Source organism: Mesocricetus auratus, unplaced genomic scaffold, assembly GCF_017639785.1.
Source record: "Mesocricetus auratus isolate SY011 unplaced genomic scaffold, BCM_Maur_2.0 Super-Scaffold_100707, whole genome shotgun sequence".
Taxonomy (NCBI): domain Eukaryota; kingdom Metazoa; phylum Chordata; class Mammalia; order Rodentia; family Cricetidae; genus Mesocricetus; species Mesocricetus auratus.
In genome coordinates this window covers 8315109-8342983 of record NW_024429269.1, presented here as the reverse complement: position 1 = coordinate 8342983, position 27875 = coordinate 8315109, and the positions used below count along the sequence as shown (strand labels likewise).

At 45.2% G+C, this 27875-nt stretch overlaps 1 protein-coding gene across 3 annotated transcripts in view; it reads right to left on the bottom strand.

Annotated features, from left to right (window-relative positions):
- Positions 1-27875, bottom strand: part of Atp8a2 (ATPase phospholipid transporting 8A2) — a 547410-nt gene that overhangs the window by 491095 nt on the left and 28440 nt on the right. For 2 of the 3 annotated variants that reach the window (XM_040740601.1, XM_040740603.1), the window contains exon 1: positions 25386-25631. The exons of the other annotated variant lie outside the window; for it this stretch is intronic. In XM_040740601.1, the coding sequence (XP_040596535.1) occupies positions 25386-25461 (76 nt within the window). In that variant the 5' untranslated portion in view covers positions 25462-25631. Of the gene's footprint in view, positions 1-25385; positions 25632-27875 lie in introns of those variants that run through there. 3 annotated transcript variants of the gene reach the window in all.

Below are 27875 nucleotides of genomic sequence, written 5' to 3'. Positions count from 1 at the left end.
CTAATCCAGCTAAAACCTTTTATCTACATTGGTGACCAGCCCTCAATATACACTGGTGTAATAGTGGCACACAGTTTGTGGGAGCAACCAACCAACATCTAATTTGAGTTAAGGCTCACTCCATGAGACTGAACCCATCACCAACACTGTTTGGATGTCTAAGATCCTGAGACTAGACAAGCCAGGAACATAGGGAAAAGCCAAACAGTACTGTCCTATTAAAGGGACATATCAATAAAATATCTCCTAATGACATTCTGCTATATTCATAGGTCAATGTCTTGCTCAGTCATCATCATAGAAGTTTTCTCTTGCAGCAGATGGGAACAAACACAGACCCATGGCCAGACAATATGCAGAGAGTGAGAGAACTTGGAAAACCCAGCCCTAAAAGGGACATCTCCATAAAAATCACACTCCTCAGGGTCAAGGAACCCTCTGGGAGAAGAGACAAAAGATTGTAAGAGTCAGAGGGGGATGAAGGACACCAAAGAAACAAAGCCTTCTAGACACAACAGTCACACATATGAAATCACAGAGACTGTAGCAGCATGCACAAGGCCTCTATGAATGTGCACCAGATGGGGAGGTGGATTCTAGAGCCGAGGTTAGAAGTGGACACATGCCCCCATTCCTCACCCAGAAGCTCTCTCTATTTGATAGCCACTTGCAAATGAAAAAGTAGTTTCCTCCAAGAAAGACTCATTGAAGAAACAAGCCATTCTTAAGGGTAGGCCTCAAATACAACTAGATAACAGACAAAGGTAACCAACAGGTAACATTTCATTAAAATCAGATGCAAGATATTTATAGAATATGTGTTCCCATTAGATTCTAGGGGGTGAAAATACGGTTACCACTGTACAGAAAAAAAAACACCAAACAAAACAACAACCAAAAAAACCTAATCTGGTACAGAATGAAAACTCTAGATGCAAAAGAATTGAAAACTTGTTTAAAGTGGACCAGTGAGATTCTGGTGGGGCTACAGCCAGGCTACACAGCTCCTCCTGAAATCTCTGGAGAAGACAATTCTAATTTCTTCCCCACAGCTTAACACAATGTAACTAGACAAGCTAGACTGGGCTATACAGCAAGAATGCTGCTCCCCAGAATGCCCCCCATGGAAGGTTCTGGAAGCTTAAAGTGCAGGGTACCATTGACTAAGTTCTGCAGTGATGACAAACACCACAACCTGGATCATTTATAAACACTACAAATTTATTCCTCACAGTGCGAGAGGCTGGCTGTCCGTGTTCAAGGCCCCTGCAGATGCAGTATCTAGCAATGGCATATTCAGTTTCCAAGACTGATGGGTGCTCATACGGCAGAAGAACACAGTGGGTGCTGTGGTTCAAGTGTCTGCATGTCTTCAAACATCCTTGTTGACACAACCCCTAATGGAACTGCACTGGGAGGTGAATAAGTCATGAGAGGTCTTCCTCATAGACAGGGGCTAGCACCCTTAGGCGATGCCTCCAGGGAGCAAGTTCATCTTCTCCCATCTCCTCCACCAGGTGTGCAAGCTCACTTCTGTCTTCTACCATGAGACGCTGTTGTAAGGTTCTGTCTTGGAATTAGACCCCAAGACCTCACCAGACATGGAATCAATGGGCACCGCGGCTTTGGACTTCCAGCTTCCCAAACTGTGAGAAATGAATTTCTGTTCCATGGTGTTTTGTTATTAGTATGCTGAAGAGCCTGGGGGAAACACTGTGCCGCACTCCCATGACAGAGCCAAACAACCTTCTAAGAGCCCTAACCTTATTACATTGGTGATTAGCTCTCACCAATGGGATCGACTTCCCTTCCTCCCTCCCTCCCTCCTTTCTTTCCCTCCTGCTTTCTTTCTTTCCCGTGATGAGGAAGCCTGAACTCAGATCTTCGCACATGCCAGGCACAGACACACTCTAACATTTACATTACAAGCCCTAAATTAACGTCAGATGGACATGACACACCGTGTCCCCACGAGGGTCTTCATAGTTAGCACCTAGTCTGACTTAGCTACTGCCTATTGAACAGACAAATAAAGGAGAATGAACCTATAAGTCAGCCATCTACTTTGTTTTGGCACTAACCCAGAAGCCAGTGCCAAGGCAAACCAGCAGAGGAGAAAAGAGAGATGTTCTGAAAGAACTAAATAAAAAGACAGACACCATGTTCCACACAGCAAGCCTACAGCCAGGAAGACAGCTAACACTGACATCTCACATAGGTGGCTGCTGCTTTCTCTTCCCTGACCCAGGCACTATCTGTATCAGTCACAATCTAGCCTAATTGCTTTTTAAAAGGCACAGCTCAAAGCAGGAAAAGAGTATGAGAAATGTTGATTTTTTTTCAAGAGAAAGAGGGGAAACTTTGTCATATAAAGGAAGCAAGAGCCCCCTTACCCACATTCCAAGCCAGCATCTATTAGGAATGTTACCACTGGCCTTTTTGTCTGATTAAATGTGTAACTTGATATCATAAGCATTTTGTTATTTTGCACCAAGTTGGGATTGTTTGAGAAAAGCCTTTTAAAAAGCTAGTCTGCAATGGCTTAAAGGCATGAATAGTGTCTTAGTTGCTTTTCTACTGCTGTGAAGAAACACCATGACCAAGGCAAGGTATAAAAGTAGACATTTAATTGAGGGCTTGCTTACTTAGTTCGTGACCGTCATGGCAGGAAGCATGGTACTTGAGCAGTAGCTGAGAGCTCACACCTGTCCACAGGCATGAGGCAGAGATCGGGACTGGCCCTTGGTGTGGGCTTTTGAAACCTCAAAGCCCACTCCCAGTGACACACATCCTCCAAGCAGGCCGTTTTCCTAAACAGTCCACCAACTGCGAGCCAAACATTCAAATATAAGACTATGGGGGTCATTCTTATTCAAAGAGCCACAAATACATTCAAATTTTACCAAGAGAATCCAAAGTCTCGGGAAAACCAAGGGCACGCATCATTTCCCAGCTGGGCAGCACACTCATAACAGCCTGAATCATCCTGGTGTGAACCCAGTCTGCCTGACAGTTCCTCAATGGGTAATAAAATGCAACTGTGAATGAGAACTTGACAGCAAGAAAGGAAAAACAAGAAATTTGTCATTCAATAGGACATCACCAAGCTGATGGGCACTGAAACTTCACACCAGAATCACACTATAATGTGGGCCTAAAATGTCCCCTAAAGGCTCATGGGTTTCTGGCTTGGTCTCTGGCTTGAGAGGTGATGGACACTCTTAGAAATGGTGCCTAGTGGAAAGCTTTAGGTTGTTGGGAGGTGTCTGTCCCCTTGAAGAATATTGTGAGACACTGGCCACCTCCCAGTCACCCTAAGCTTTGTTCTACCACATACTACCCACCCTCAAGTGCCACTTTGTTTTGGGGTCTTTATAATTTATTTATATCTTTAAGTTTCATTCTATATTCCAAGCCCAGTTCTCCCTCCCACCCCTCTTTCTGCCACCTTCACCTCCTCCCCCAGCCCACCCCCCCATCCTCTCTTCCCCATGGGTAAGGACTCCTATGAGGAGTCAACAAAGTCCGGCAAATTAAGTTGGAGCAGGACCAAGTCCCTCTCTCATGCATTAGTGCTGACCATAGCATCCCACCATAGGGGATGGACTCCAACAAGCCAGCTCATGTACTAGGTTTGTATCATGGTCCTACTGCCAGAGGCCCCCTCAGATAGTCCAAGCTTCACAACTGTTTCCCATTTATGGAGGGCCTAGTTACATGGAGAGGATGCCCTAACTGTCCAACCCTGTAATTAGATTGGTGAATACCCCAACTATCATCATAGAGTCTTCATCCAGTAATTGATGAAACTGGATGCAGAGATCCACAGTCACCCACCAGACCAAGCTCCCAGAATCCAGTCAAAGAGATGGAGAAGGGAATAGATGAGCAAGGGAGATCAAGATCCTGATGGAGAAATCTGCAGAGACAGCTGAGTCAGGCTCATGGAAACTCATGAACTCTAGACCAACAGCTGTGGAGCCTCCATGGGACTGAACTAAGATGTCACTTTGTCACAGCTTCAAACCAACAGAACCAATCTGTAATGAACTGAAACTCCCAAAGCCATGTGCCAACATGAGCCATTTCTCTTTATAACTTGATTAACTTAGGTGATTTGTTATACTGACAGTAAGCAAGCAGATAGTACAGCCTTATTGTTGTAGAAACACTGAAATGCCTCTGTACTAAGGTAAACAACAATTGTCTTAAGCTCTTTCCAGAGCCTAACGTCCTCAGATCCTTCCCTGGCATCCCCCCAAAGACTTTTCATAAGCACGCAATCACAAGACCAGTACTTGCCTAAGAACAGAAGGACACTCACACCCCTCCCTGGCTCCAGGCCTGCCTTGCTTTGTTATGACGGCAGTCTGTGCTGGCTGGCGTGGTCCCAGACTCCTTGGAGTCAGATGGCTTAATATGACCCCATGTGCATTTCTGAAAACAGCCATAATGGATGTTCATTACAGTGGTCCTGAGTCAGCAAGAAAGAGTCGATGGTGTTCAGATCCCTGTGGATGAGAAAGCATTCAAAGGAAAGGGCCTTCGGGAAGTAAAGGATGTCAAGATTCGAGGAGGCAAAGGCTGGCATTTGAAGTGATGGCCTTCTAGTGTCTGGCTACATCACATACATGGAACACTGTGCTCCTCAGAAGGGCCAGGAAACTGCAATCTTAGCAGACATGAGCAGTTTCCAAAGGACAGTCACAGAACTGTTAGAAATGCAGTTCTCTGTCTCTCACATGTAAGCCAGCGCCCCTGGAGGAGGGGGCAGCCACATGACATCACACAAGCTTCAATTTGAGAACTAGCCTGCACCCAGCAGTCCCCTGCCTGGCAGTGTATGAGATCCCCAGGGATACATTCCCCAAATATTATCCCTGGGGTCATACATGTAGGTTATTTGTAGTTGTGGAATTCTCCTTCAGCCAGTCTGCAAACAAACTGTCCCCTGAAGCAAGCTTTTCAAGCAGAGCTAAAGACCAGAAAGGACAAAACCACACGTATGTGCAAAGACTCCTACTAAGCAAGGATGCTTTGTGACTGATGGAATCACTTTCTCTCGTGTCTCAGTCCCCTCCACCCCAGCAGAGAATAGACAGTCTCTTTTCTGTCACTTCTAAATCTTATCTATAGCTTTTTTAAGTTTCTACTAAAAGATTTTTTCAGATTTATCTTATTTCATGTGTTTTTCATTGAACCACCAACTGGGTCCTGGGATTGAACCTGGGTCATCTGCAAGAGCAACTGCCCTCCCTCACCTCAGACCCATCTCTTCAATCATACTATCCATAGCTTTTGAGAGACTGCATCTTCCTCCCCTCCCAATTTCCTCAAAGTCACAGGGCAAAACTTGCTCAAATTTGTATTTCTGGGACTCCTATCACAGAGACAGAGCATGCAGTCAACAGTGATAAATAATGCAGGAACAAAATAGGAAGGCAACCATTACATTGGTTGCCCTCGGGCACCTGATGGCCTATACTATAGTCACCTGGCTGTAATAATGAGCAAAAGCTACCTAGCCTACAATCCACAACCCCAGAGAATCTAGAACCCTCTTCCAAAAACAGATAGAAGCAGATGCAGAAATTCACAACTAAGCAATGGGCCAAGCTCCTGGAGTACAATCGAAGAGAGGAGAGATAATATGAACAAAGGAATCAAAACTATAATAGGGAAAACCCACAGAATCAGCTGACCACAGCTAATGAGAGATCATTGACTCAGGTCTGACAAATGGGGAATCTGCATAAGACCGAACTAGACTCCCTTAATATAGGTGACAGTGGTGTGACTGGGACAATATATGAGGCCACTGGCAGTGGGTCCAAGACCTAACACTAATGCACAAATTGACTTAGTGGAGCCCATTCTATATGGAAAGATGCCTTGCCCAGCCTAGACACAGGGGCGAGGGGGTGGAGAGGTGCCTTAGTCCTGCCTCAATGACATGATGGGATAGACTTAGTAGACTTCTAGGGGAGGTCTTACCCTCTCCGAGGAGCAATTGGGAGGTGGGGGGATGGGGGAGTGGGAGGAGAGGAAGGAGGGAGAACTGGGATTGGAATGTAAAAAAATTAATTTTCAAAAAGTATTTTTAAAATAATAAATTAGAAAATAAATTAAAAAAAGAATTTCAAGGTAAGCCTTGGCTCATAGGGATTTCAAGGTCAGTTTGGTATACATGAGACTCTGTCATAAATAAATAAATAAATAAATAAATAAATAAATAAATAAGTGTTGCCCATGAGGGGGGGAAAGAAAATGTAATAGTGAATTATAAAAGGAAAAATTTTAAAGGGGCGATTTCTGATAAAGAAAAGTAAGTTCCAAGAAATAGAGTACTTCTACAACTTCTACAACTACAAGCTGCTGGCCCTGTAGTGTGAGCATGAACCCAGTCAAGGTGGGTGAGGAGTAGATAACCCCATCCCTGTGTCTGAGAAGTCGCCCTCCTACTTCACTGGCAGCATGACAGGAAGGTTAAAAGGGACCGGTGTATCTTTAGATTTCAAGCATGTGTTTCAAAATGCTGACTCTTTGGGGCTCCGTGAAAATTATCAGGGTACCAACAACAAGCTAGGCTCTGAGAGCCTTTCTAGGAGTATCGTGAAATGCTTGATCAGCCATTCCCATGATCCCTCATCGTCAACCCTGGGATAGAACTAAACATGGGTGGGTCATGTGCAGACAAGATGACTCCCGCCATGGACAGCCTTCCTGCGCCTTGGAGGACCAGCTCATCCTGATCCCAGGTTTCTAGTATCCCTAGCTGCCTGTCTGTGATTAGGAAAGCTGATTTGCTTCCCTTGTTTCCTAAGTGCAATGCTTGGACACACCAGTGCCATTAGATTGATATCTGTGAAGGGTGTCACTGGAGTGCCTTGAGTCAACCCCTAAGATTGCACGCACCCAATAGCACCTGCCTTGGTATCTGGTTGAAGGCTATCTGGTGCTACCTGGGGTCAAGGGCAAATTAGCCCATGATCCTAGAGGCTAAACACAGGAGTCAGAAGAAAGGGTGACACAGAACACACCAAGGCCTTTCCTTATGCAAATTTTAAACTATACATGTGTCATTGTACAAAGCAAAAGGTTATATTATCACACTTTCAATCACTATATCAGAGATTTTCATACATGTGTATACAAGTATTAGATTCTGTTTGTGAGAGATAATGTAGTATTTGTCTTCCGGAGTCTGGCTTTTTTTCACTTAACAAGATAATCACCTCTACTGATTTTCCTACAAATGGCAGAATTTCATTCTTTTTATGAGTAAGTAAAACTTAATTGTGTACATACACCATATTTTATTTATCCATTCATCTGTTGATGGACTCCTAGGTTGCCACCATAACTTGGCTATTACAGTGTCACAATAAACATGAGTATATTGGTTTGTCTGTGGTACACTGGCTCAGAATCCTTCAGGTATATTCCCAAAGCCTTTTTCTGACAGTTAATTTCTACTGTCAGTGCCAACTTAGCATCCAGAAGAATGATGACAAGTGTAGGGGAGAGAAAAGCCCTTTCCTCTGCCAGTTCCAGCCAGTTCAACAAGCTGAGCCCTGCCAATCAAACTGAGAGCTAGAAGATTTTAATCTTAAATTTTATTTGTATTTTGATACTTTAGATGCACATGGAGGGTTTCTTTATACACTAAGAAAAGGAAAGAGCCAGAGAAAGGATTGTCCAGAGAACTTAAACACTATCTCAACAACAAACAATAACTGTACAATTTTAACAAAATAAAGAGAAAGGCATGATTTCTAGGGTCAGTAAATTATAAGCAGGAAAGCATTCAAGGAAAGCAGTGGAAGATAAGGGTTGCCCAGTAAGGTTAATCATCGGGGTCCTTGGAGCTCTAGGATGCTGACAGTCCAATGGAGACACCTTTGCAAAGGGAGCCACTCATGTCCTCCCTTTAGGTAATAAGGGCAAAGCAGCTCACTTTTCTGTGTCTGCTGTTTCTTAACTGCCTCAGCTTGACACTGTCCTTCCATCAAACAGACAGATGTCAGGGTGGTACATTCAGTAGGGCTTAAAACCCCCGGGAGCCTGTATCCAAGCTCCCTCATTGCCTGGTCAGCAATCAGTATTCCCTTCCCCTGCCTGTTCTGATTAGAGGACTCTGCAGATCCAGCAGTCATCTCTAAACTGCTACATTCCAAACTGCTACATTCTGGTCAGATTTCCACTTCATTTGTCTTGGTTTTCTGATTGCTACATCATTGCTACAAAGCAGTAACTTTTGTTTTGACTACAGAATAGAATGCAGATACTGAGAACTTCACAAAGCAAGTGCACAGCTCACAGAACCCTCCTATCGCAGCATCTTTGCTAACACCTGCCTCAGTCCAGCTTCTCTGCATCACTCCTAACTTCCACTGAGCTTTCATCCCCTGGACCAGTCGTGTTGCCCTCTCACTCTGACAGTGGTCTTGCTGGGCACTAACCAAGAAGCCCAACCCACCTACAGTCCATAAGGCAGACTGAGACAACAGAAACTGTACATTAAACCTTTGAAATTGGTTTTTGTTTTTTGCTGTTTTAGTGACTGGACCCAAATTCCCACGTGTTAGGGGAGAGTTACTCTCCCAGCCCTTGCAATTCATTTTTAAGGTGAATTTTAAGGTGATGACAACAGTTATACTGATCACTGGTTTAATTTCTCAATAATAGCCCAAAGAATAAAAGCAGTATTCAAAAGCCAGGGACTTTGCAGGTTGCCCTGTGTCTCTCAGTTCTGAGAAGGTGTTCCCACTTTATAGGTTGGTTGACTGAGTTCTGAGAAGGTTCATAGTTATCCCAAGATTTCACGGCTATGGTCTGGAAATTCAACCTCCATCAGCCTGGTGCTGAAGTTTGGACCCACCCAAGGCCTAGAGTTAGATGGTCAGGCACTTAATATTGTGCATCTGTTATAGTTCATGTAAGTACACAGCAAAGTCAGTCTCGAATTGTTCCCTCAAGGCAATGAACGGCGTCAAGTTTAATCTAAATACTTTCAAGAAGTTTTTTTTAAGTAACTATAAACTCAAGCACGGTATAAAGTGCCTCAGTGACTTAGTGAAAGAAAAAGTATCCATCTTGATCATGAGGGAAGTAGGCATCAGGGAAGAGACCACTGGGATAAGATGGACATGAGCAGACCAGTAAAGGCATGGCTTCCCTCACTGCAGTCCCCAGCCCTGCTGAGTCTGCAAGGGCATCGGTGAGCATCTCCACTCTCCAGGCAGGGGACCTGGCATGGTGCTCCCATCACATGGCTTAGCAATGAGGAGTGCACCCAGGGACATGCTGGAACAAGTGCACTTGATAGTCTTATTTTTAAACCATGTACTTGTAACTGTAAGTTATGATAGATTGCTTCCCACTGACATATCACAAACCATTTCTTAGCTACAAATACTTGATGAAGACAATGCAATTTCCTGACCTTGGGGGAAATTAAGGCAGCCTGAGAAAGGGTCCCCTTGTGCTAAGGATTTCTTCAGAATGGTCTCTGAATACCACCCTGCAGCAGCAAAAACCTCAATAGATTATTTCTCTGAGACAAAAAAATCCACTAAAAGGCTTCAATACCAGCTACTGTTACCACTGGTTGAACTGGTAATGATATTCAAGGCATGAAATAGAAGGCTAAGTGACCTTCTGCCCATCAAGGACCCACATGGAAAGGAACAAGGATGTAGATCAGTTGTTACTATTCCTGATCACTGGTATTGTTCCTTATCAACTTTAATGCTGTCTCTCTTCTACTGGGAATTAACAATTTCTTGGGACCATGCTGTCATGGCACATACCTTTAACCTCAGAATGCAGGAGACAGGCAGATCTCTATGAGTTTGAGGCCAGATTGGTCTACAAAGCAAGTTCCAGAACAGGATCCAAAGCTACAGAGAAACCCTGTTTCGAGAAGGAAAAAAAAAAGAATTTCTTAGGGACAGAGATTGTGAGTTCTACTCACAGCCCAGTGTGGCTGGCACAGTAGAGGCCTTCAGCAAAGGTTTCCAAATGATGAGTAAATAAAATGAATAGATAATGGATGGACAGGCAAACAAAGAATGGACAGATGCAAATGAGCTTAGGGTAGGGAGAAATTATGACACATAAACGCATAAAGAAGGAACTTGGTTTGGAATGGATTTATTCATAACGAGGCAGAGCTGAGCATTCAGGAGTGCAGCTCTCTGACTCTGTGGTCCTGTCAGGACGTGTCTCAGAAACATGGCTGGCTCTGCTTCATACCACTGCTAGGGCTCAGGAAACAGTGTGGTAACAAACAGAGCACCTCAAAGTTCCTCTCTGGCACCCCCCAGCCTGTCTCTGCATCCCTTAACTCTTCCACAGTTGGGAGGGACACCTTCTGAAAGCTCCTTCTTAGAAGAATAGAATTGCTATTCATCAAGCAAAAACAAAACCAAGACCATTGGTTGGGGGTTTGGGCTTAGGTTTGGGTTTGGGTTTTGGTCAATGGGCCAAAGACAGGCCACTGGGATGGTTTTCACCTATTGTGAGGACAACTCTTATAGTTAGCCTGAGAGATTTTGTCTCCTAAGGCAGCCTGTGTCCATGTTCTTCCTATGGCTTGTCCTCACACACCTGGAAGACACCCCAGGTTCTCCCCTGTCCAAGCATCTGCTCCTCTCAGAACTCTGGACCCTGCAGGGAGGCTGTCTCAGTGTTTCTATTGCTGTGAAGAGAAACCATGATCACTGCAACTCTCATAAAGGAAAACATTTGGTTGAGGGTGGCTCACTTACAGCTTCAGAGGTTCAGTCCATTATGATCATGGTGGGGAGCATGGTGGCATATGGGTAGACATGGTGCTGAAACTGAGAGTCCTACACCTTGCAGGCAACAGGAAGTTGACTGAGACACTGGGCGGTATGCCTCACAGTGCCACACTTCTTCCAACAAAGCCACACCTCCTAATAGTGCCACTCTCTGAAATTATGGGGGCCAATTGCATTCAAACTAGCACAGAAGCCCTGCTGTTGGGTGTTACCCCATTCATTCTGTGCAAGTTACATTTCACTGGTTGAGAGAACATCTGAGGAAGCAACGTAAAAGCGGGTCTGCTTTGGCTCGGGTGTTCAGAAGTGTAAGTGATCAGGCCCAGACAAAAACTTCATGGACAATGGGTATAGGGAAAAGAGCTGCTCACCTCAAGGACAAAATACGTTCCTCAGGGATTCACTTTTAGTGACTTCTTCAAGCTACACCTCACCTCCTGCTTTCCACTACCTCTAAAAAACACTATCACATTATAAATTCACCTATTAATCCATTAGTTACGTGTCAGGGCAAATGATCCAATCTTGTCCCAACACTGCATTAGTGACAAAGCCATCAAATGAGTTTTTAGGGTCATTTCATATTCAATCCACACCACACATTAATGCAGGTCTGTGTTCCTGTCTCAATCATCAGTTCAGTCAGTGAACTGTCATAGAGTGAAGGGAATTTCCCTTTGTCCCCTACAAATTTCCCCACCACTGTCACTCCCACCATGCCTCCTTCCAAGAAACCTCATGGGTAGCATAGGCTGATTTCTCTATACTGCTATCGTACAGGTAGACCTTAAAGCAGAGTAGTAAGTGAAAGCAGCCAGACAGCAAAAGCGTGGGAGGACCCATGCCTATCGTTCCAGCTCTCTGGAGGCAGAGGCAGAAGGGCTGAGGCCAAGTTCACGGCCAGCATAGTAGCCATGTCAAGCTGAGGCCAAGTTCACGGCCAGCATAGTAGCCATGTCAAGCTCCAGATGGAGCTATACAGTGAGACTCTGTTGAAAAAGTACCAAAAAAAAAGCCTATGACATTTTGTAAAGGGAAAACTAAATTATATATTTAAAATCCTGAATTAAATAACTCAAAAAAAGAAAATCTAACTCAAGTCTTCTTTTTAAAAGCATATAATCATGCTAGCAAGATGACTCAATGGGTGAAGGCCCACGCCACCCAGTGATAGCCTGATAAGCTGAGTATAGTCACCGGGGGAACTCACATAAGGCAGGAGAGACACCAGCTCCTCCACAAAGATGCCCTCTGACCTCCACAAGCCCCCTCATACACACATTACACTCTCCTCTCCTCTCTCTGTCGCTCTCTCTATATAAAATGCTTCAAAATAACTGTTAATTAAAAGTTAAAAATACATGAATGCCCAGTCTCTTTCCCAAGCGTCTATGTATCATCATCAAGTCCTCCGCAATTAGTTACGCTTTGTGGACCCTTCCATGGTTACCTTGGAAGACTATTTATTTTCTATCATTACTTTCTCCTATGCCCAGGTCTTATCTCTCAAGCCACAAGGCAAATTCTTTGGAAACAGAAACAATGTAAATTTTACATCCTTTATCATCCTCTGAATCCAGGCCACTGCTTGACACATTAGACATGAAAAATGTTCAATAAATCTTTGTAGGTTTGAGTAAGAACTCACTAGATAAAGATATTTTTGGTACATCTTGGCAAAGCTATGACAAATGGGGTCACAAGTACACTTCTATCTGTCACCAGACGCAATGCTTCCTGAAGCCACTCAAGGCAGCTAAGTCCCTCATCCACGTATCTCATCCTGGATACTCTCTACTTGACTTGTCAGTGACCTGAGAGAGAATGCTGAAGGTCTCCTCGTGAGTCTGGTCCACTAGGGCCTGCCTCAGCAAGAGTGTTGAGCTTGTCTGAGCTGACACCTTATACTCAGTACATTTTCCTATTTCCTCAGCTGATGAATATTAAGTCCAGATTTAATACTTTTAGGGAAACATATGAGAAAAATAAAATTTCAAATCAATAAAATCATATTTATGAGTTAGTATCATAATGCCTAACAATTTCTACTTTATTTCCTTTGCCTCTAAAAAGTCAGATTTTCCAAATGGAATTGCATGGAATGGAAAAGCAAAGTAGACAATTAACAGAGTGAAGAGGCAGCTACGGAGTTGGGGAGAATTTTCTGCCAGATAAACATCCAAAGTCGGGGGACTGGGAGGTGTAGGAGTGAACCCCACATAGTTATCCACCCATTAGGATGGGGACAAGTAAGTTAGCACAGGTAGAGATAAAAGGAAGCAAAAGGAAAAAGGAGCTCCTCTTTTGGAAGCCAGCCACGCTTCTGACTCCCAGCTTGTGTGATTCTCTCTCTGATAATAAATATATTGTATTCCCCATTGCATTGACTATCATTAGGGAGGGGTGTGTTTCATAAGCAAGAACATAAAGAACTTCAAATTAAATACAAAAAAAGAGAAATCATCCAGTCAATAAACTGAGTTGACAAACGGAATAGTCCTCAAAGAAAGAAATACAAGTGACCAACAGATATTTGAAAAAAACAAAACCAGAATCGTATGACCATATATATATACTCCTGGATATATGCCCAGAGGACTTTAAGCCAACACACACAGAGATATCCATGTTTATTTTTAACAGCTGGAAAGTAACCAGCCTAGATGCTCACCAATAGATGAAGGGGTTTAAAAAAAAACATGGTACATACACATAATGAAATTCTATTCAATTGAAAAGAGAAATGAAATCATGACATGTGAAGGGAAATCAAACTGATGGAACTAGAGATCGCTGTGTTAAACAAAATAAGCCAGACTTAAATTAAGGAACCTACGGTGTGTGTGTGTGTGTGTGTGTGTGTGTGTGTGTGTGTGTGTGTGTGTGTGTGTGTGTGTGATGAAAACAGAATGGGGACTCTAACAAGTGAGGAAGAAATCTAAAGAGAGGAGGAGCGGGGAAGGGGAGCCGGGGAATACATGCTATCTGAAAGCCGAGCTGGGATGATGCCAGGGAGGAAGGGGAACAGCAAAGGGGATGCAGGAGGGCAGTGAGGGGAGAGCGAAGTACGATGAGGCCCACATGTGGCGATGCCACAGCGAAGCCATCTTCTCTGTGTGCTAACCAAAGGATGCACTAAAATAAGTCAACAAATAAATGAGCCAGGGTTCCCTTTGTCCTGCTTACCTCCAGTTTGGAGAAGGAAGGCAAAGACTTCCGGCCCTGCCTATGCCTCCAGGTCTCACTAGCTGCCACTATCTTACCCACACGACTGCTTGCTTTGTCACATCATTTATGAGGCAATGTCTTTACTGATCTCCCCTGTGAGCAGACAGCTCCTCTTGTGTCACTGATCCCCCTGTGGCTACAGAATGATCGGTCCACATCACAGAGCTCTGTCTGAGACCCCCTTACTGAGTTTATTGGATTTTTCTTAGCCTTCGTGGCAAATCTATTTTCATTCTAACAGGTAAAGGCAGCACTTTTAAGCACTTTTTTTGCAAACTCACTGGAGACTTTTGCAGACCCAGTACAGGCTACACACCTGTTCCTGGGACATACTACTGTGCCTTAGACTCTCCCTCCAGAAGCAGGCAGTGCTCCAACTTCTCCCAAGGTCCTTCTTTCCTTCCTCCCTTCTTCCCTCCTTCCCTCCTCCTCCTTCCTGCTGTCAGCTATAAAATCAGATAGAACAGTGGTTTTCAGACTATGTCTTCCCCTGAGACACTATGTGTTACAAGCAGCACTTGACTCCATTTTGAGTCCATACAGAGAAACAGGATGACTGTGCCTGTAACCAGCACCATCTGTCTGGTGCCCACAGGCACACGCTGGTAAGTTAACTTCTAAAAGTAAAGAGTTCCACCCTAGAAATGTATCTAAGTAAACTGGGGCCAATGGGCATATGGAGACAGTAAAATTATATCAGGAAAACCAGGTCTGGGAAAACACTAAGTCTATTAGACTGAGGAAATGGTGCAACACTGTCACCTGGACCCCATGAAAGGGAGGACCCCATCACTTTGATGGCTACAGCTCCTACTGATCTATCATTTCACCACTCGGTATGTTTGTCACGGCACCAACAGGTGGAACTCCTGACGGACTGTCTCAGGGACTTCAATTCAGCTTATTGGCAAGGACTACCTGAATAGCCATCTGTCATTATGTCTGGTCACCATCTGAGCATGGTCCCACCCTTCACCTCTACAGTCTCCTCAGACCTGTACTTCACTGCTGCAACTAAGTTTGACACCAAGGATCAACTCAACCCTGACTCTGCTTGTCTCTGCAGGTATGCTTCCAGCAGACTGGCAGCCTAGTTTCTCATCTTAGTCCTTCACAGGCTCTCTTTGCAGCCCATCAGCCTTCTGCTGCCTCCAGTCGGGCTCCTTAAGCTCCTTGAACTTGGCTATAGCCTCGTTAACTCTTTGTAGTCACTCTGTAATATAGACAAAAGGACAGAAAGAATGATAGAGATAATTGATAGGTAGATGATAGATTACAGGTAGATGATAGGTAATAGATAGATAGATAGATAGATAGATAGATAGATAGATAGATAGATAGACAATACATTTACCTTGTAGTATTTAATGTGTTCCAACAGTTAATCCTAGTAGTTAAGATAGGAACAAAAGGTAGCTTGGAAAGTCATTGTTATTCAATTCTGACATCGTGGAAAGACAAATGTGTCCATCTATGCTTCTGATTAGCACAGTCATGGTAGGGACCTTGAGATGAGTAGGTAAAGGAGTCTGTTATTAACACCCCTTTTAGAGACCAGCAAGCCATAAGAGGCACTGGTCCTGTGCTTGCCCTAGGAGTGATGCCAACTGTCACTGTGCATGGATTCTGCCAAGGAAAATGCCAGCTACAGCTCACCTGGAACCTACAAACAATCAGGATATAAACTCTGCCACCCCAGAGTCTCCTGGGAAAGCAGGAGCAAACATCAGTAGAGGTGAGTGGACATAAACGAGAGGCAAGGCATTAGGACATGAGAAATATACATCACTTCCACCCTGCAGCTCAGACGGATTTGTGCTATTTTGAGTCTTGCTAATGCATGTCATTTGAGGCTCGTGGCTGTTACACTGCCCTGGAAATCCTCCGTTGCTTTCTAGGTAGAACCAGCTCAGCAACATTTCCTCTGGTTACGGCAGTGCCCTTGGTCCAGCACAAAATGATCCTCTTTGGTTTGCTTTCAAGGGGTTAGGAACATCAACGACCCTGTGACTTGAGAGAGAAGACACACAGAGTCTTGTGTTTACAGGACAAGCCAGGAAGGCAGAAGATCACTCGGTAATGTGTACTTTGTGTCGATTAAGGAAGAAAATGTGACACCATTACGTTGTTACAAAACCCAGTGGTCCTTCCTGCCTTCTGTCTTTAGTAAGTACAAGACTGGAGTGGTTGGATTCCAGAACCAGAACACAGTCAAGAAGAGTTTTATTTAAGTGCCAGTGTGAAGGGAATCGACTCAGCCTGCTCCCACATCCATTCCAGTGGTCAGGGTGTTACATATGGAGATTACTTAACAAGACTCTGCTGGATCACTGATTCCATGCAAGTGTTCTCCACTGCTGTGATAAACACCGACCCCAGGCAATTTAGGGGAGGAAAGGGATTATTTCTCTTACAGTTTCTGCCCTGACTTCTCTGAGAAGGACCCATGAGGGAATGCTGCTTACAGGCTGCTTGTGGCCATAGTGGACTGGATCCTCCCACACCAATCATTAATCAAGACAATATCCTACCGACTCACCTACTAGATTAGTCTGGTACAAGTGGTTCTTCAATTGAGGGTCTCTCTTCCCAGATAACCCTAGCTTATGCCAAGTTGACAAAAGCAGAACCAAACCACTAACCAGCACATTCCACCAATCTGAACACAACAAGATGTCTCTCAGTAGATGAATGGATGGATATCCAGATAATGAATTGCTGTTCAGGAACAAAAGAAATAAATTACCAAGCCAGATAAAACAAGAAACTTTAAGTACATCTGACAAGGTGAAAGCAACCAGTCTGAGAGGCTAGAGACTGCATGACTCTCAATGTGTGACATTTGCAGAAAGGGAAACCATGGAGGTGTTAAATTCACAATGGCTCCAAGGGGTCAGGAAGGAAGGTGGGACAAATGAGCAGAGCACAGAGATCTTTAGGGCAGGAGAACTACTCTGTATTATACTGTTGAGAGGACACATGCCATTACACACAGTCCTCACAGCATAAAACTGCAAGTCTGACCTCATATAATGCCACTACCATGCTGACATCATGGTGCTGACACCACAATGTGACATTATGATGTCATCATACATCAGGTCATGAGTCCATTATCTTATGAATTCATAGCTTATCATATTCAACAATCTCTATAAATATTTGCTGATGATATCAGACAATTGTCAAAGACTGAAGCAGTTTGATTTCACCGGAGACTGGGTTCAAAGAAACAGAATAGAATTTCACAGTACTATGGCCTAGTTTACTTTAAAAACTAAAATAAATTGTTCCCAAAGGAGATGTCATACAAGCTAAGAAGACAATCTAGCCATGGAAGGAATTCTGGAGCAATCTAAGAACATGGTCTCTGATGTCTTCCCTGGGTAGAAGCTGAGAACCCTAGGCAAGTGTCTGGAACTCACCCTTCCCCCCACACACAGCCTCAGTTTCCTACTTGGATAATTTTACATTAGAAGTGCACAGTTCCAAGAAAAACAGAGCAGAAATGTTTGAACCAGACATGACTCATGTACCCCCTTGCAGCTGAGGTCACCTGCACGAGGCCTCCTTTGCAGCTATGGTCACCTGCACGAGGCCTCCTTTGCAGCTATGGTCACCTGCACGAGGCCTCCTTTGCAGCTATGGTCACCTGCACGAGGCCTCCTTTGCAGCTATGGTCACCTGCACGAGGCCTCCTTTGCAGCTATAGTTGCATGCACACAGCTTACACTATATCAAGACAATAAGACTAGTCAACATTACATCAAGCAGCACTAACTGGACTCAGTGGGTTACAAAGAGCAGGGGAGGGGGACATGAAGGTGGAAGAAACATGTTGGAGGTATCCAGGAAGGGGATGAGAGGATGAAAGGATGAGGGAGAATTGGAGAGGGCATGGTCAATGTGACATGCATAAAGCTGTCAATGAATAAGTAAAGATAAAACCTGAACCTGGCCTATAATGGTGTTGTCCAATAGAAATACAACACAATCTATAAACATATTTTAAATTTTCTAACAGTAGATTTAGAATGCCATAATGATATCAAATACCTTGTATAGTAATTCTTTTTTATTTCTAGTAGGCATACTAAATAAAAGTAAAATTACAAGCTGGGCCTGTTGGTGCTTGTCTTTAATCCCAGCACTCAAGAGACAGAGGTAGGTGGCTCTCTGTGAGTTCAAAGACAGCCTGGTCTACAAAATAAGCTCCAGGAAAGTCAGGGATACACAGTAAGACTCTGTCTTGAAAAAAAAGTAAAATTGCATGAAACAATTAATTAATACATTTAACCTGATATAACCAAAACATTTTTTCACCATGTAGTAAACAGAAAGCATTATGAATGATATATGAATGATGAATAACTTTCACATATATATATATAGTGTGTGTGTGTGTGTGTGTGTGTGTACTCACTATGTAGCCCTGTCTAGCCTGACACTTGCTTCGTAGACTAGGCTGGATGACACTCACAGATATCCACCTGCTTCTGCTTCCTGAATTCTGGGATTAAAGATGTAGGCCAACATGCCCCACAAATTACCTTTTTCTACTAAGCCCTATAAATTCAGTGTGTATTTGACAGTACAGCACAGCTCTGTTCTGACTCACCATCAGTCAACCCCACATAGCTAGTGGCCCTATACTGGTTGGCAGACATCTATAAAGTCATCTTCGTCTTTGACCATCTGTGAAAATGGTCTATAAAGTACTGTTTTCCACACAGATGGCATCTTGTACTTTTCCAAAGACAATATAACATGAAGTATAAGGCCAGTGAAATGGCTTAGTAGGTAAAGGTGTTTGCTGACAAGTGTGATGACCTGCATTCAATCTCACGCACGTGGTGGAGAGAGAGCCTACTCCTGCAAATTGTACAGCTTTCATAGTGTGTCGTGGCAAGTACAGGAGCACACACCTACACACACGCCACACACCCCCCCACACACATACAAAGATACCCCCACATACATGTTTTAAAAAATAAGTCAATATTAGACAAGTGAGGGGCAAACATCACTGCCCTAGTTTGCTTCTGTTATGATAAAACCTCTGACTGAAAGTAATTTGGGGATAGAAGGATTCCATCCTAGAGGGCAGTCAGAGTAGAAGTTCAAACCGCAGAGGTGGGAATCATGGGGAGGAAAGCTGCTTACTGGATGGTTCTCTATGACTAGCTCAGACTGTTTTTCTTTCTTCTGCTCTTTCTTTTTGTAAACTATTGCTGTGTGTCTGGATGTTCTGCCTGCACATATGTCTGTGCAGTATATGCATGCAGTGTCTGCAGAGGTCATCAGAACTGGAGTTACAGGCGGTTGTGAGCTGCCTTGTTCCTGGGAGTCAAGCCCAGGTCCTCTGGAAGAGCAGCCAGTGCTCTCAATTGCTGAGCCATGACTCCAGCCCCTCTGCTTGCTTTCTTATTCAGCCCAGGACCAGGCTGGGCCCTCCCACATCAATCATTCATCAAGAAAACATCTCACAGACATGTTTACAGGTGAAATTGATGGAGACAAGGTTTTAATTGAAGTTCCCTCCTCCAGATACATTTAGGTTCTGTCATGTTGATGAAATGAACAGCACAACCACTTCTCATGAGAAGGAAAACCTTTCCCCTCCTTTCACCCTACTGGTTCCACCACTAAAGCAAACAACCATAAAGTTAAAGAATGATAAAAGCAAACATTTAATGTTTGTCATTATGCGTTTGCCAAGACACGACCTAACTCTGTGCTTCATTTACATTCTCCGGTGTTTGCATCTAGCCTAGTTTATTCTCACTGGGAGATCCCACCCACTTACCTGCCCGTATTAATGTGTTCCCTTCAAGAAACTCGGCTCAAACCCTACCACCAGAAAGTGAGACCATGGAAGAGTTGAACAGAGTTGAAGAAACATATTTCCAAGCATCTGGAAAGAGTAACAAGGAAGATGAGTGCAGAGTGCATAAACTTAGCTTGTGTTTCAGCAGACAAGAACAGCACAGTCATCACGGGCAGCAGCGTACCGACTGGGGCGTGGCTCAAATGACCCTGTAGTAAACCCTAAGCAAACTGCTTGGCTAAAACCCAGTCGTTGGGCAGGTCCCCCCCCCCCCCGCTGACTCTTTAACTTGTTCGTTACAGAGAAAGTACCCACTACTGTGGAGCTTAAAGACAGAAATTCTGGAGTTTTAAAATCAAGATATGCATAGCCTCCAAAACAATCAGAGAAATCCTGTCTCATAAAAAAAAACAAAAATAAATAAATAAATAAAATAAAATAAAATAAAGATATGTGTGCTTAGTGCATTAGGATGGAAAAAGTAAAAAGAAAATTGAAAAGTCTTAAATGGGGATAATGGTTAGGTAGCTAACCTAAAAATAGCCGACAGGAGGCCTAATCCCTCACTAACTGGATAACAGCAGACCAGCCACAGTGTGCCCTTTGGATATGAATGAAGAACAGCCCCTTGCCATTAAGGTGCCAAGACCTGAAACCAACAACTGTCTTTGAACATGGCATCTGCAGTGAGATTCTGCATGGCAAAAGTGCTCGCTGCAAGCAGTCATTTGCTGCCCCAGTCTCAGCGATGTGCTTGAAACCTTTACAGTAACCCCAGGAACCCTCTGCTTCTGGCTGACGAGGTGTCTCTGGAGATGAAGGGGAAGCTTGTGCTCAGACACTCCTTGGAAATGTCCAGAATGTGTGCTTATTACCCAACACACAATAACTCAAATCCAGGGAACTATTTTCCAAATGCAAAAAAAAAATCTCTCTGAACCAAAATGAGTGAAGATGAGGTCATATTTTTTTTAGGATAAACTATGGCATATCCATCTTTTTTTACTAGCAGGTGAGAGATAATCCTTCCTTGCAAGGAGCCCAGGCACAGACACAGGACACACAAGGGAGGCCATGGGCTGGCATAATGAGCCCTCCGCCACACTGTTTTGAATGGAAAGTATCACATGTGTATGTTTATTTTATTTTATTTTGGTTGTTGACACAAGTTCTCACTTAATTGCCCACGTTGTCCCAAATCAGACTCAGGCGATCTATGTGCCTCATCCTTCCTAGCAGCTGAGACAAGAGTGTGAGCCAGACCTGACTGCACTCTCAGAGACACATCTATGTCCCCAACCTGGGAGGCACATAGACATAACTGTCCCCATCACAGTGCTGCTCAACGCCACAAGGCAGGTTATGCATTGTGTCTGCCCTTGACAATGATATGGAGAAACTGCCAGGGCCATGAATGTGAGCTCACTTTTATTTTTAGTCTTTCTTAGTGGTTGTTAACATTTTCCCTGAGCACTTTCACTGGCCTAAAAGGATGTAAATAACATCTTGTCTTGGTGTGCTATTGACTGGGGGTTATATTTAGCAAATGTGAAAAGCCACAGGGGTAAGAGGAGAGACCCCTCTTCAAAGCCACTGTCTGAACATCCTCTCATAAGCCATCTAAAGGTTCTAAGAGAATAACTTTAATGCAATCCATTTGTCTAGTTGGCACCTCCATCCGATGAGGATTTAAGATAAAGCAGGCACTGTAAAACTGAATTAATTATTAAACAACTAAAGCCATCAAATTAAGGGCATAGTGGCCACCTGCAGGCATAAAACAAGACAGTGTAGGAAGAGTGACAAGTCTCAGACACTAGAGAATGGACAGTGTAGGATCTGGGTAGCTGGTGAGTATTAATTTCTGCATCATGCAAACCTAAAAATGCCTCTATGCAGCCACATCCTGGGTAGGCAGTGATTAGATTTAGAGGGGGAAGTCACAACAGCTGAAGATGTCCCCTCGTCTGCTATCACATGGAATGTGGATCTAGGTAGAGGAGTCTGCAGCAGGTTATGATGGGCAACCCAAGAACTAGTCACACTGTCTAACTTGATTGCACATCCAGTAATTAGTACATGTACTACTGTGCTATGTGAGTCTACACACACACACATACACACATATACATACACACACACCACTGACACAGCTCTCAGAGGGAACTCTTACTTGAGCTCCTGATTCTATAATGTAAACAAAGAAATGACCCATAGGAAGCAGAAGACAATATCAAAGTTTGAATCCATTTCTCTCTAATCCTACAGTCTGGTGTTTTACCCCCAAGATACACTGTCTCCAAGAACTTCCAAACATAATCTAGAACTTCAGGTCAAGTACAAAGTTATCCAGCAGAGGTAGTAGAGTCTGTGTGTAGAATGCCCACTGGATAGTGCAGAGAACAGAAGCAAGGGAGATGAGACCCATGTCTGTCCTATTTCTTACTGGGAAAAGGGGAAACCTCTAGAATGAGCAAATGAACATGCCCTGTTCGAACTGGACCTGATCCTGAACTGCACTGGCTCTGCAGGCCTAGGAAATTAGCTGGTTCTGCTAGAAATTAACTGGCTGCTCTGAAATAGTTTGCTGTAAACTGAGGGTATTAAACCAGTGCCATCTTCCAGCTCTTACATCCTAATATCAGAGCTTCTGGCATCTTCAGTTGTCCTAGAAAACTAGGTCCAGCCAGGAGCCCATTTAAACAAAAACAAAAATCAAAAACAAACAAAAAACACCTTACTAACCAGAAGAGGCCAGGAGAGATGAAAGAGTTGGGTAAAGACTTTGGAACAGACCAGCAAAGGCATTTTCAGCAGGACTTGTAGCCATCCAGATCCTGTATTTAATTTAATTAAAAGCGCAGGTGTGGTGATACTTGCTTATACAAATAAAGTGTGTCTAAAGATCAGAGGGCGGATCTTGCCAATAGCTGACCATAGAGGTCTGGACATGCTTCATTTGTACAAATAAGATAGCACCACACACGGGCACTGTGCTTACTGCCTGCCGGCTCTTTATTGCCAGTCTTTCACGAATCCAGATTCAGAAACTCAATGAGAGGAGAGAGGTCTCTACCCTAGCTAAAGTGAATGCTGTAGTCCCCAGAAAACAGCTCCTTTCTGTCCTCACCCCTACCACTGTCTGCACTCCTGTACACACACACCCGCTTCACTTCCCCGTCCAACTGTGTGCACTGCCTGTGCGTGAGGCTGGGTACGAGTTGAGAGTGCTGACAGTGTGCTTCGTACTCATTCGTAGCCCTCGGGCTCTAACCAGGGAGCCCCGGTGTGTCTGGCACATGAAAGGCGGCCAACACACATCCAGGAACTCGTGTTACAGTCTGTCACGGTCGGCTGGTCTTTGGATGCCCATCATTTTGTAAATAGCAGATGACTGCAGAAAGGAACGGACAGAGATACAACAGGGCACCCAGAGTAAGGTGGGAGTCCAAGGTAAGTCCCCGGAGATGAGCATCCCGGAACTGCTTTACTGGACAGCTGACCTTTGGCATCTGATCTTGAAGGAGCTGCTTTGCTTGTGCACCAAATGAGAAGCAGCAGGCTTCTTCAAAAAAAAATCACACACCACTAACATTCTATGGGGTAGGTGATTGTCAGGTCCTTTGCCCAGGTCCACCCCAACCTCCCTCTTGCCTGGCCTTAGTTTACGTGCTCTAAATAGACCCACCTTGTAAAGGCATACATTTTATCCTTCACACCCCACACCTGTCCTCAACAAGGTCCTGGCGCCCTCCACCTCCAGAAGCCCCCAAGCCTTTTTCTCTAAACTGCTGTGCTCCGGACCCCGCTCCTCACTGGGGCTCACACCACAGACCACTGAGAACCCCCTGACTGAGTGTTGACACTGTCTCACTAGTTGGACAAAACAGTCCGTCTTCGAAGCATCTTCCCTTGAATTTACTTTCTACAGCTATCACCCCATTTGCTCTTCCCTCCGTTTTCTGCAAAATTAACCCTAATGTGTGTCATAGACAATCTGTTTTCAACTCCTGTCTGTCTTCTAATCTTTCTTGCACCCCCTCTAATAGATATTTCTCCCCAGTTATACAATAGCAGCTCATCCAAGGTCATCGGTGACCTCCATGGATAAAACCAAGCATCAATGCCCAGATTCTTTCTGGAACTCTTGGCGGCATTCCTGACTCGCTGGCCTTCCAAGTATCCTGTTCCAATCCCTTCCCATTGCCCCTATTATCCTCCAATATGAAAATACGGGAATGCTCAGGACACCTTCAGATTCCTCTGGTATTAGCTATATAATTTGGGGGAACCCAATGAAAAACAAGATGAATTCTGTACCCTCCCCATGCAGGATTGGTTCTCCCTTCATGGATGCAAAGCTTTAAATCCATGGCACTATGGAAAATCACACACTTCCTTCCCTCTGCTGACACCTAGGCCGTCCCTCGGACTACTCCCCGATGCCCTGGGGGCTCCCCCCACCCTTGTAGTCTTGATGTGTTGCCTGGTGACTCCTTCAGAAAAGAATTCTGCTCAAAATGAATGTGACAGTGTCCTGATACTACTCAACTTTACAAACACTAGTTAAAATTATTTTTCTTTGCCCTCATATCACTCATGGTGAAATGTAAAGGTCGTTTATTTTAATATACCCATCATCTCAAAACAGACAAAACTACAAACTGTTAACAAGGAGCCTCAACTCCAGACCCAAACCTTGAACCCCCTTCATCAAAGATCTACCCAGACTCCTTTCAAGGAGGCCTGGAAACCAAGACAGGGAATCACTGGAGATTCCCCCTCCAGTTTTGCATTATTTATCTAACTGTCAACGAGTGTGCCTGGTCATGGTCCCTAAGTGCATTATTCAACAAAAGAATCTAAAATGACTGTTTGAAGAAGCTGTGTTTCCAATCCCATCCAGGCCCCTGCCAGCTTATCTTCATGAATGCATCTGTGTCTCTGCAACTTCCCCATGCAATAGAAGTCGGAGCCCCTCTGTCCTTAGTGTAAGCCCCAACACTTGGGCCTCACATTGTGAAAACACTCTTGGTGACCTTCTGCTTCCCCGAGACAAGAAGTCCTCCAGTGTCCAAACTTTGCCCACCAGGACTGGGGACTGGACAGAAAACAAAACTGCTCCTCCGGTCCTTTCCAGCAGCCGCATCACCGCGTAAGGGCGCACAGACCTGCATGCGCGCTCGTGCACACACACACACACACACACACACACACACACACACACACACACACACACGGACGGACGGACGGACGGACGGACGGACACTCGCACACGGACACATGCACACATGCATAACAACTGTGTCAGGAGCCTGAGAATTCTCACAGTTGCTGCTCCCTCTCTCCCACAGGAGGCCTATGGTGGGGTGGGTGCAAGGACGTCCAGCCAGGGGGCAATAGGGCGTGGCGTCCCAGAGTCCCACAGCCCCGGGAGCCCGGGGGAGGGGACTGGGTGAAGGGCGGAGCAGTGCTTCCATCCGCGGGCGCCACCCTCGCCCAAGCGGCCCACCCTCCCCGCTCACCCACAGACGCGCCGATCCTCGCCCTCCGCGGCAACGACATCTTAAAAGCCTGGTCCAGGCCCGTGCCATTCAGCATCGCGCGCGGCTGGCGGGCTGGTCGGCCAAAGGCAGGTGGTGGCGACTGCGAGCGGGGCTGGGAGCCAGGGCCACAGCGCCAGAGCCATGGGCGAGCGGGCCTAGGGCAGAGCGATCGCCGCAGGTCGCCCCAGTCTGTGCCCGCAGCCCCGAGGCTGCGCCGACCGCGCCTCCCGCACCGCAGCGGCCAATGCGGCAGCGCCCCGAACGCCGCGGAGCCTCGCGGGCCAGGCAACGCGGGGGCGGGGGCCTGCAGGAGGCTGCGCCGCCGGTCGGAGTCCTGGCAGGTGGCGCGGGAGGCGCGGACAAGGCTGCGGGGCTGGGTGCGGGTTCCGGGAGGGTTGGACGCACCTGGGCGGTTCTGGGCCCCAGCAAGTTGGCTACCTTATCTCCCTGCCTGTGGCTTTTGCTGTGCAGCCTTGGGTCCTCCGACTCCTTCCCTTTTTGTTAGCAGCTTCTTTTCTTTTGCATCCAGCCAGAAGGGGTCTGCATGGGTCCTTTGCTCAAAACAGGAATTTCCAAGCTAGGACCTGAAACTCAGAGAAGTGCTGGGTCTGCAGCCCCTGTCCCCAATGGCTTGTCACAGTCCTGAAACCTCCAGAACGCTCTAAGGGGCACCCGCTACACACACCTACGCCCACGACACACGTAGTGCACCTTCTACATGCAAACAAATCCACTGAGAGGTAAGGGGTGACTGGTCCAAGGTCACTCGACCTGCTTTTGTTTGATTTCTCCCTTCACTTAATGTTTAAACTAAGTCCTTCTGAGCACAGCTCCATGGGGGTAGTGAGGAAGAAACCACTAAATCTTTACCATGTCTGATGAAATCTTGACCTTAAAGCAAAAAAATAAACCTGATTGTGCTCCTGCACTTGCAGAAGTGATTGTTACCTTTCGTTTTACATAAAATGGGGAGCCCCTGAGCCCTTAGGGGGCTGCAGGGAAATGAGCTGTAGGAGGTAGGAAAGCAAGACTCAGTAGCCGGTGTGGGTTCGAACTTCCCAGTCTGACCGCCGGAGAGTGGCTTATTTTAGGCATATTTAGCAAAGCACAATTTGGTGAAATCTATTCTGATGTTAATTCAGTCCCGCATGTACAACAAAGCATACATAAATCTCCTTAAGATACAAAGTCAGCTAAACACAGATCACACGTGACTACATGGAAACTTTCTGTAAAGTCCATGAAGATGGGTTCTATAGATTGACTGAGAAAAACAAGTTTATGATAACGGTCCCCCTGGGAAGCGTCTGGTCCTGGAAAAGAATCTGGCCACAGAGATAGGACAAAAGGTCTCTTCTGAATCCAGCCTTCTGAGCAATGACTGGTGTTACATTCCATCCTTTGAAGAAACAGCCCTGTGTACTTAACATTCCAGGTTCCCCAAGTGCTTATGTGTGAACACAAAGACCTCCATGCCTCCTACAATAAAGCACACCTCTGGCCCTCAGAGTGAACACTGTTTCTAGATGAAATGCATCTTTAGCCGGAAGATCCAAGAGGGAAATATCTCAAGTGTTGAGCTGAGCTTCAGGGTGGCAGAACTTCTCAGCGAGTCTCCCAGGCTTTGGAGGGTGCTTTCAAAGTGCAAGCTGATCTTTGCACTGACGCTGTAAAAATGGGCCACTAATGGTTCCATCCACTTTCTGTGATAATGCCTTGAGGAATAAACAAAATATTGAAAAGGGCTTAAAGGAAAACCTATTTATTATGCTCCAGACAGGAAAAAATAGCCATAACTAGATGAGGACAACAAAGAAATAGAAAATGGTTATTTGTATTGTCCTTTGATTTCACAGAATCACAGCATAAAATGAGCTTACTGCTCCTGCCTCCTTGGAGGCCAAAAGCTCTGGAGAAGTGTGATTGGTGGCATAAAAGGGGGAGTCTTACTGTGCTGGAGCCCTGGCTGGCCTGGGGCTCGTTGTGTAGCCCAAGATAGTTTGGAACTGATGACGATCCTCCTGCCTCAGCTCCCCAGTATGGGAATTACAGGTGTGAGCCATCAAGCCGGTTTGCAGGGGCAGCATGGTAGCTCACTTGCCACCCCTCGGATAGATTATCAAGGGCAATAGAGGAGACTTGCACTTATCTCCGTGGTTAATTCCCCTCACTTTTACAAAGTTGAAACGATTAGACGGTGCTAGGCACAGAATCCAGACCTCAGTCCCATCATGGAGGTGCTAAAAGGAATCATAGGCACACAAGACAAAACCGAGCAATGAGCAGTGTTTTGTAAGCACAGGATCCTATGGCAATATGAACCATACAGAACCTGTGTTGACTTTGAGCAGAAACCCTTTTGCCCTTGCCAGAGGCAGTCTGGGCTAGAAGCATGGAAAACTCACCAGCAAGAGGAGGAAGGGCAGACACAAAATCCAGAGTGATAGGCGAGTCCAGGAGATGCATTTT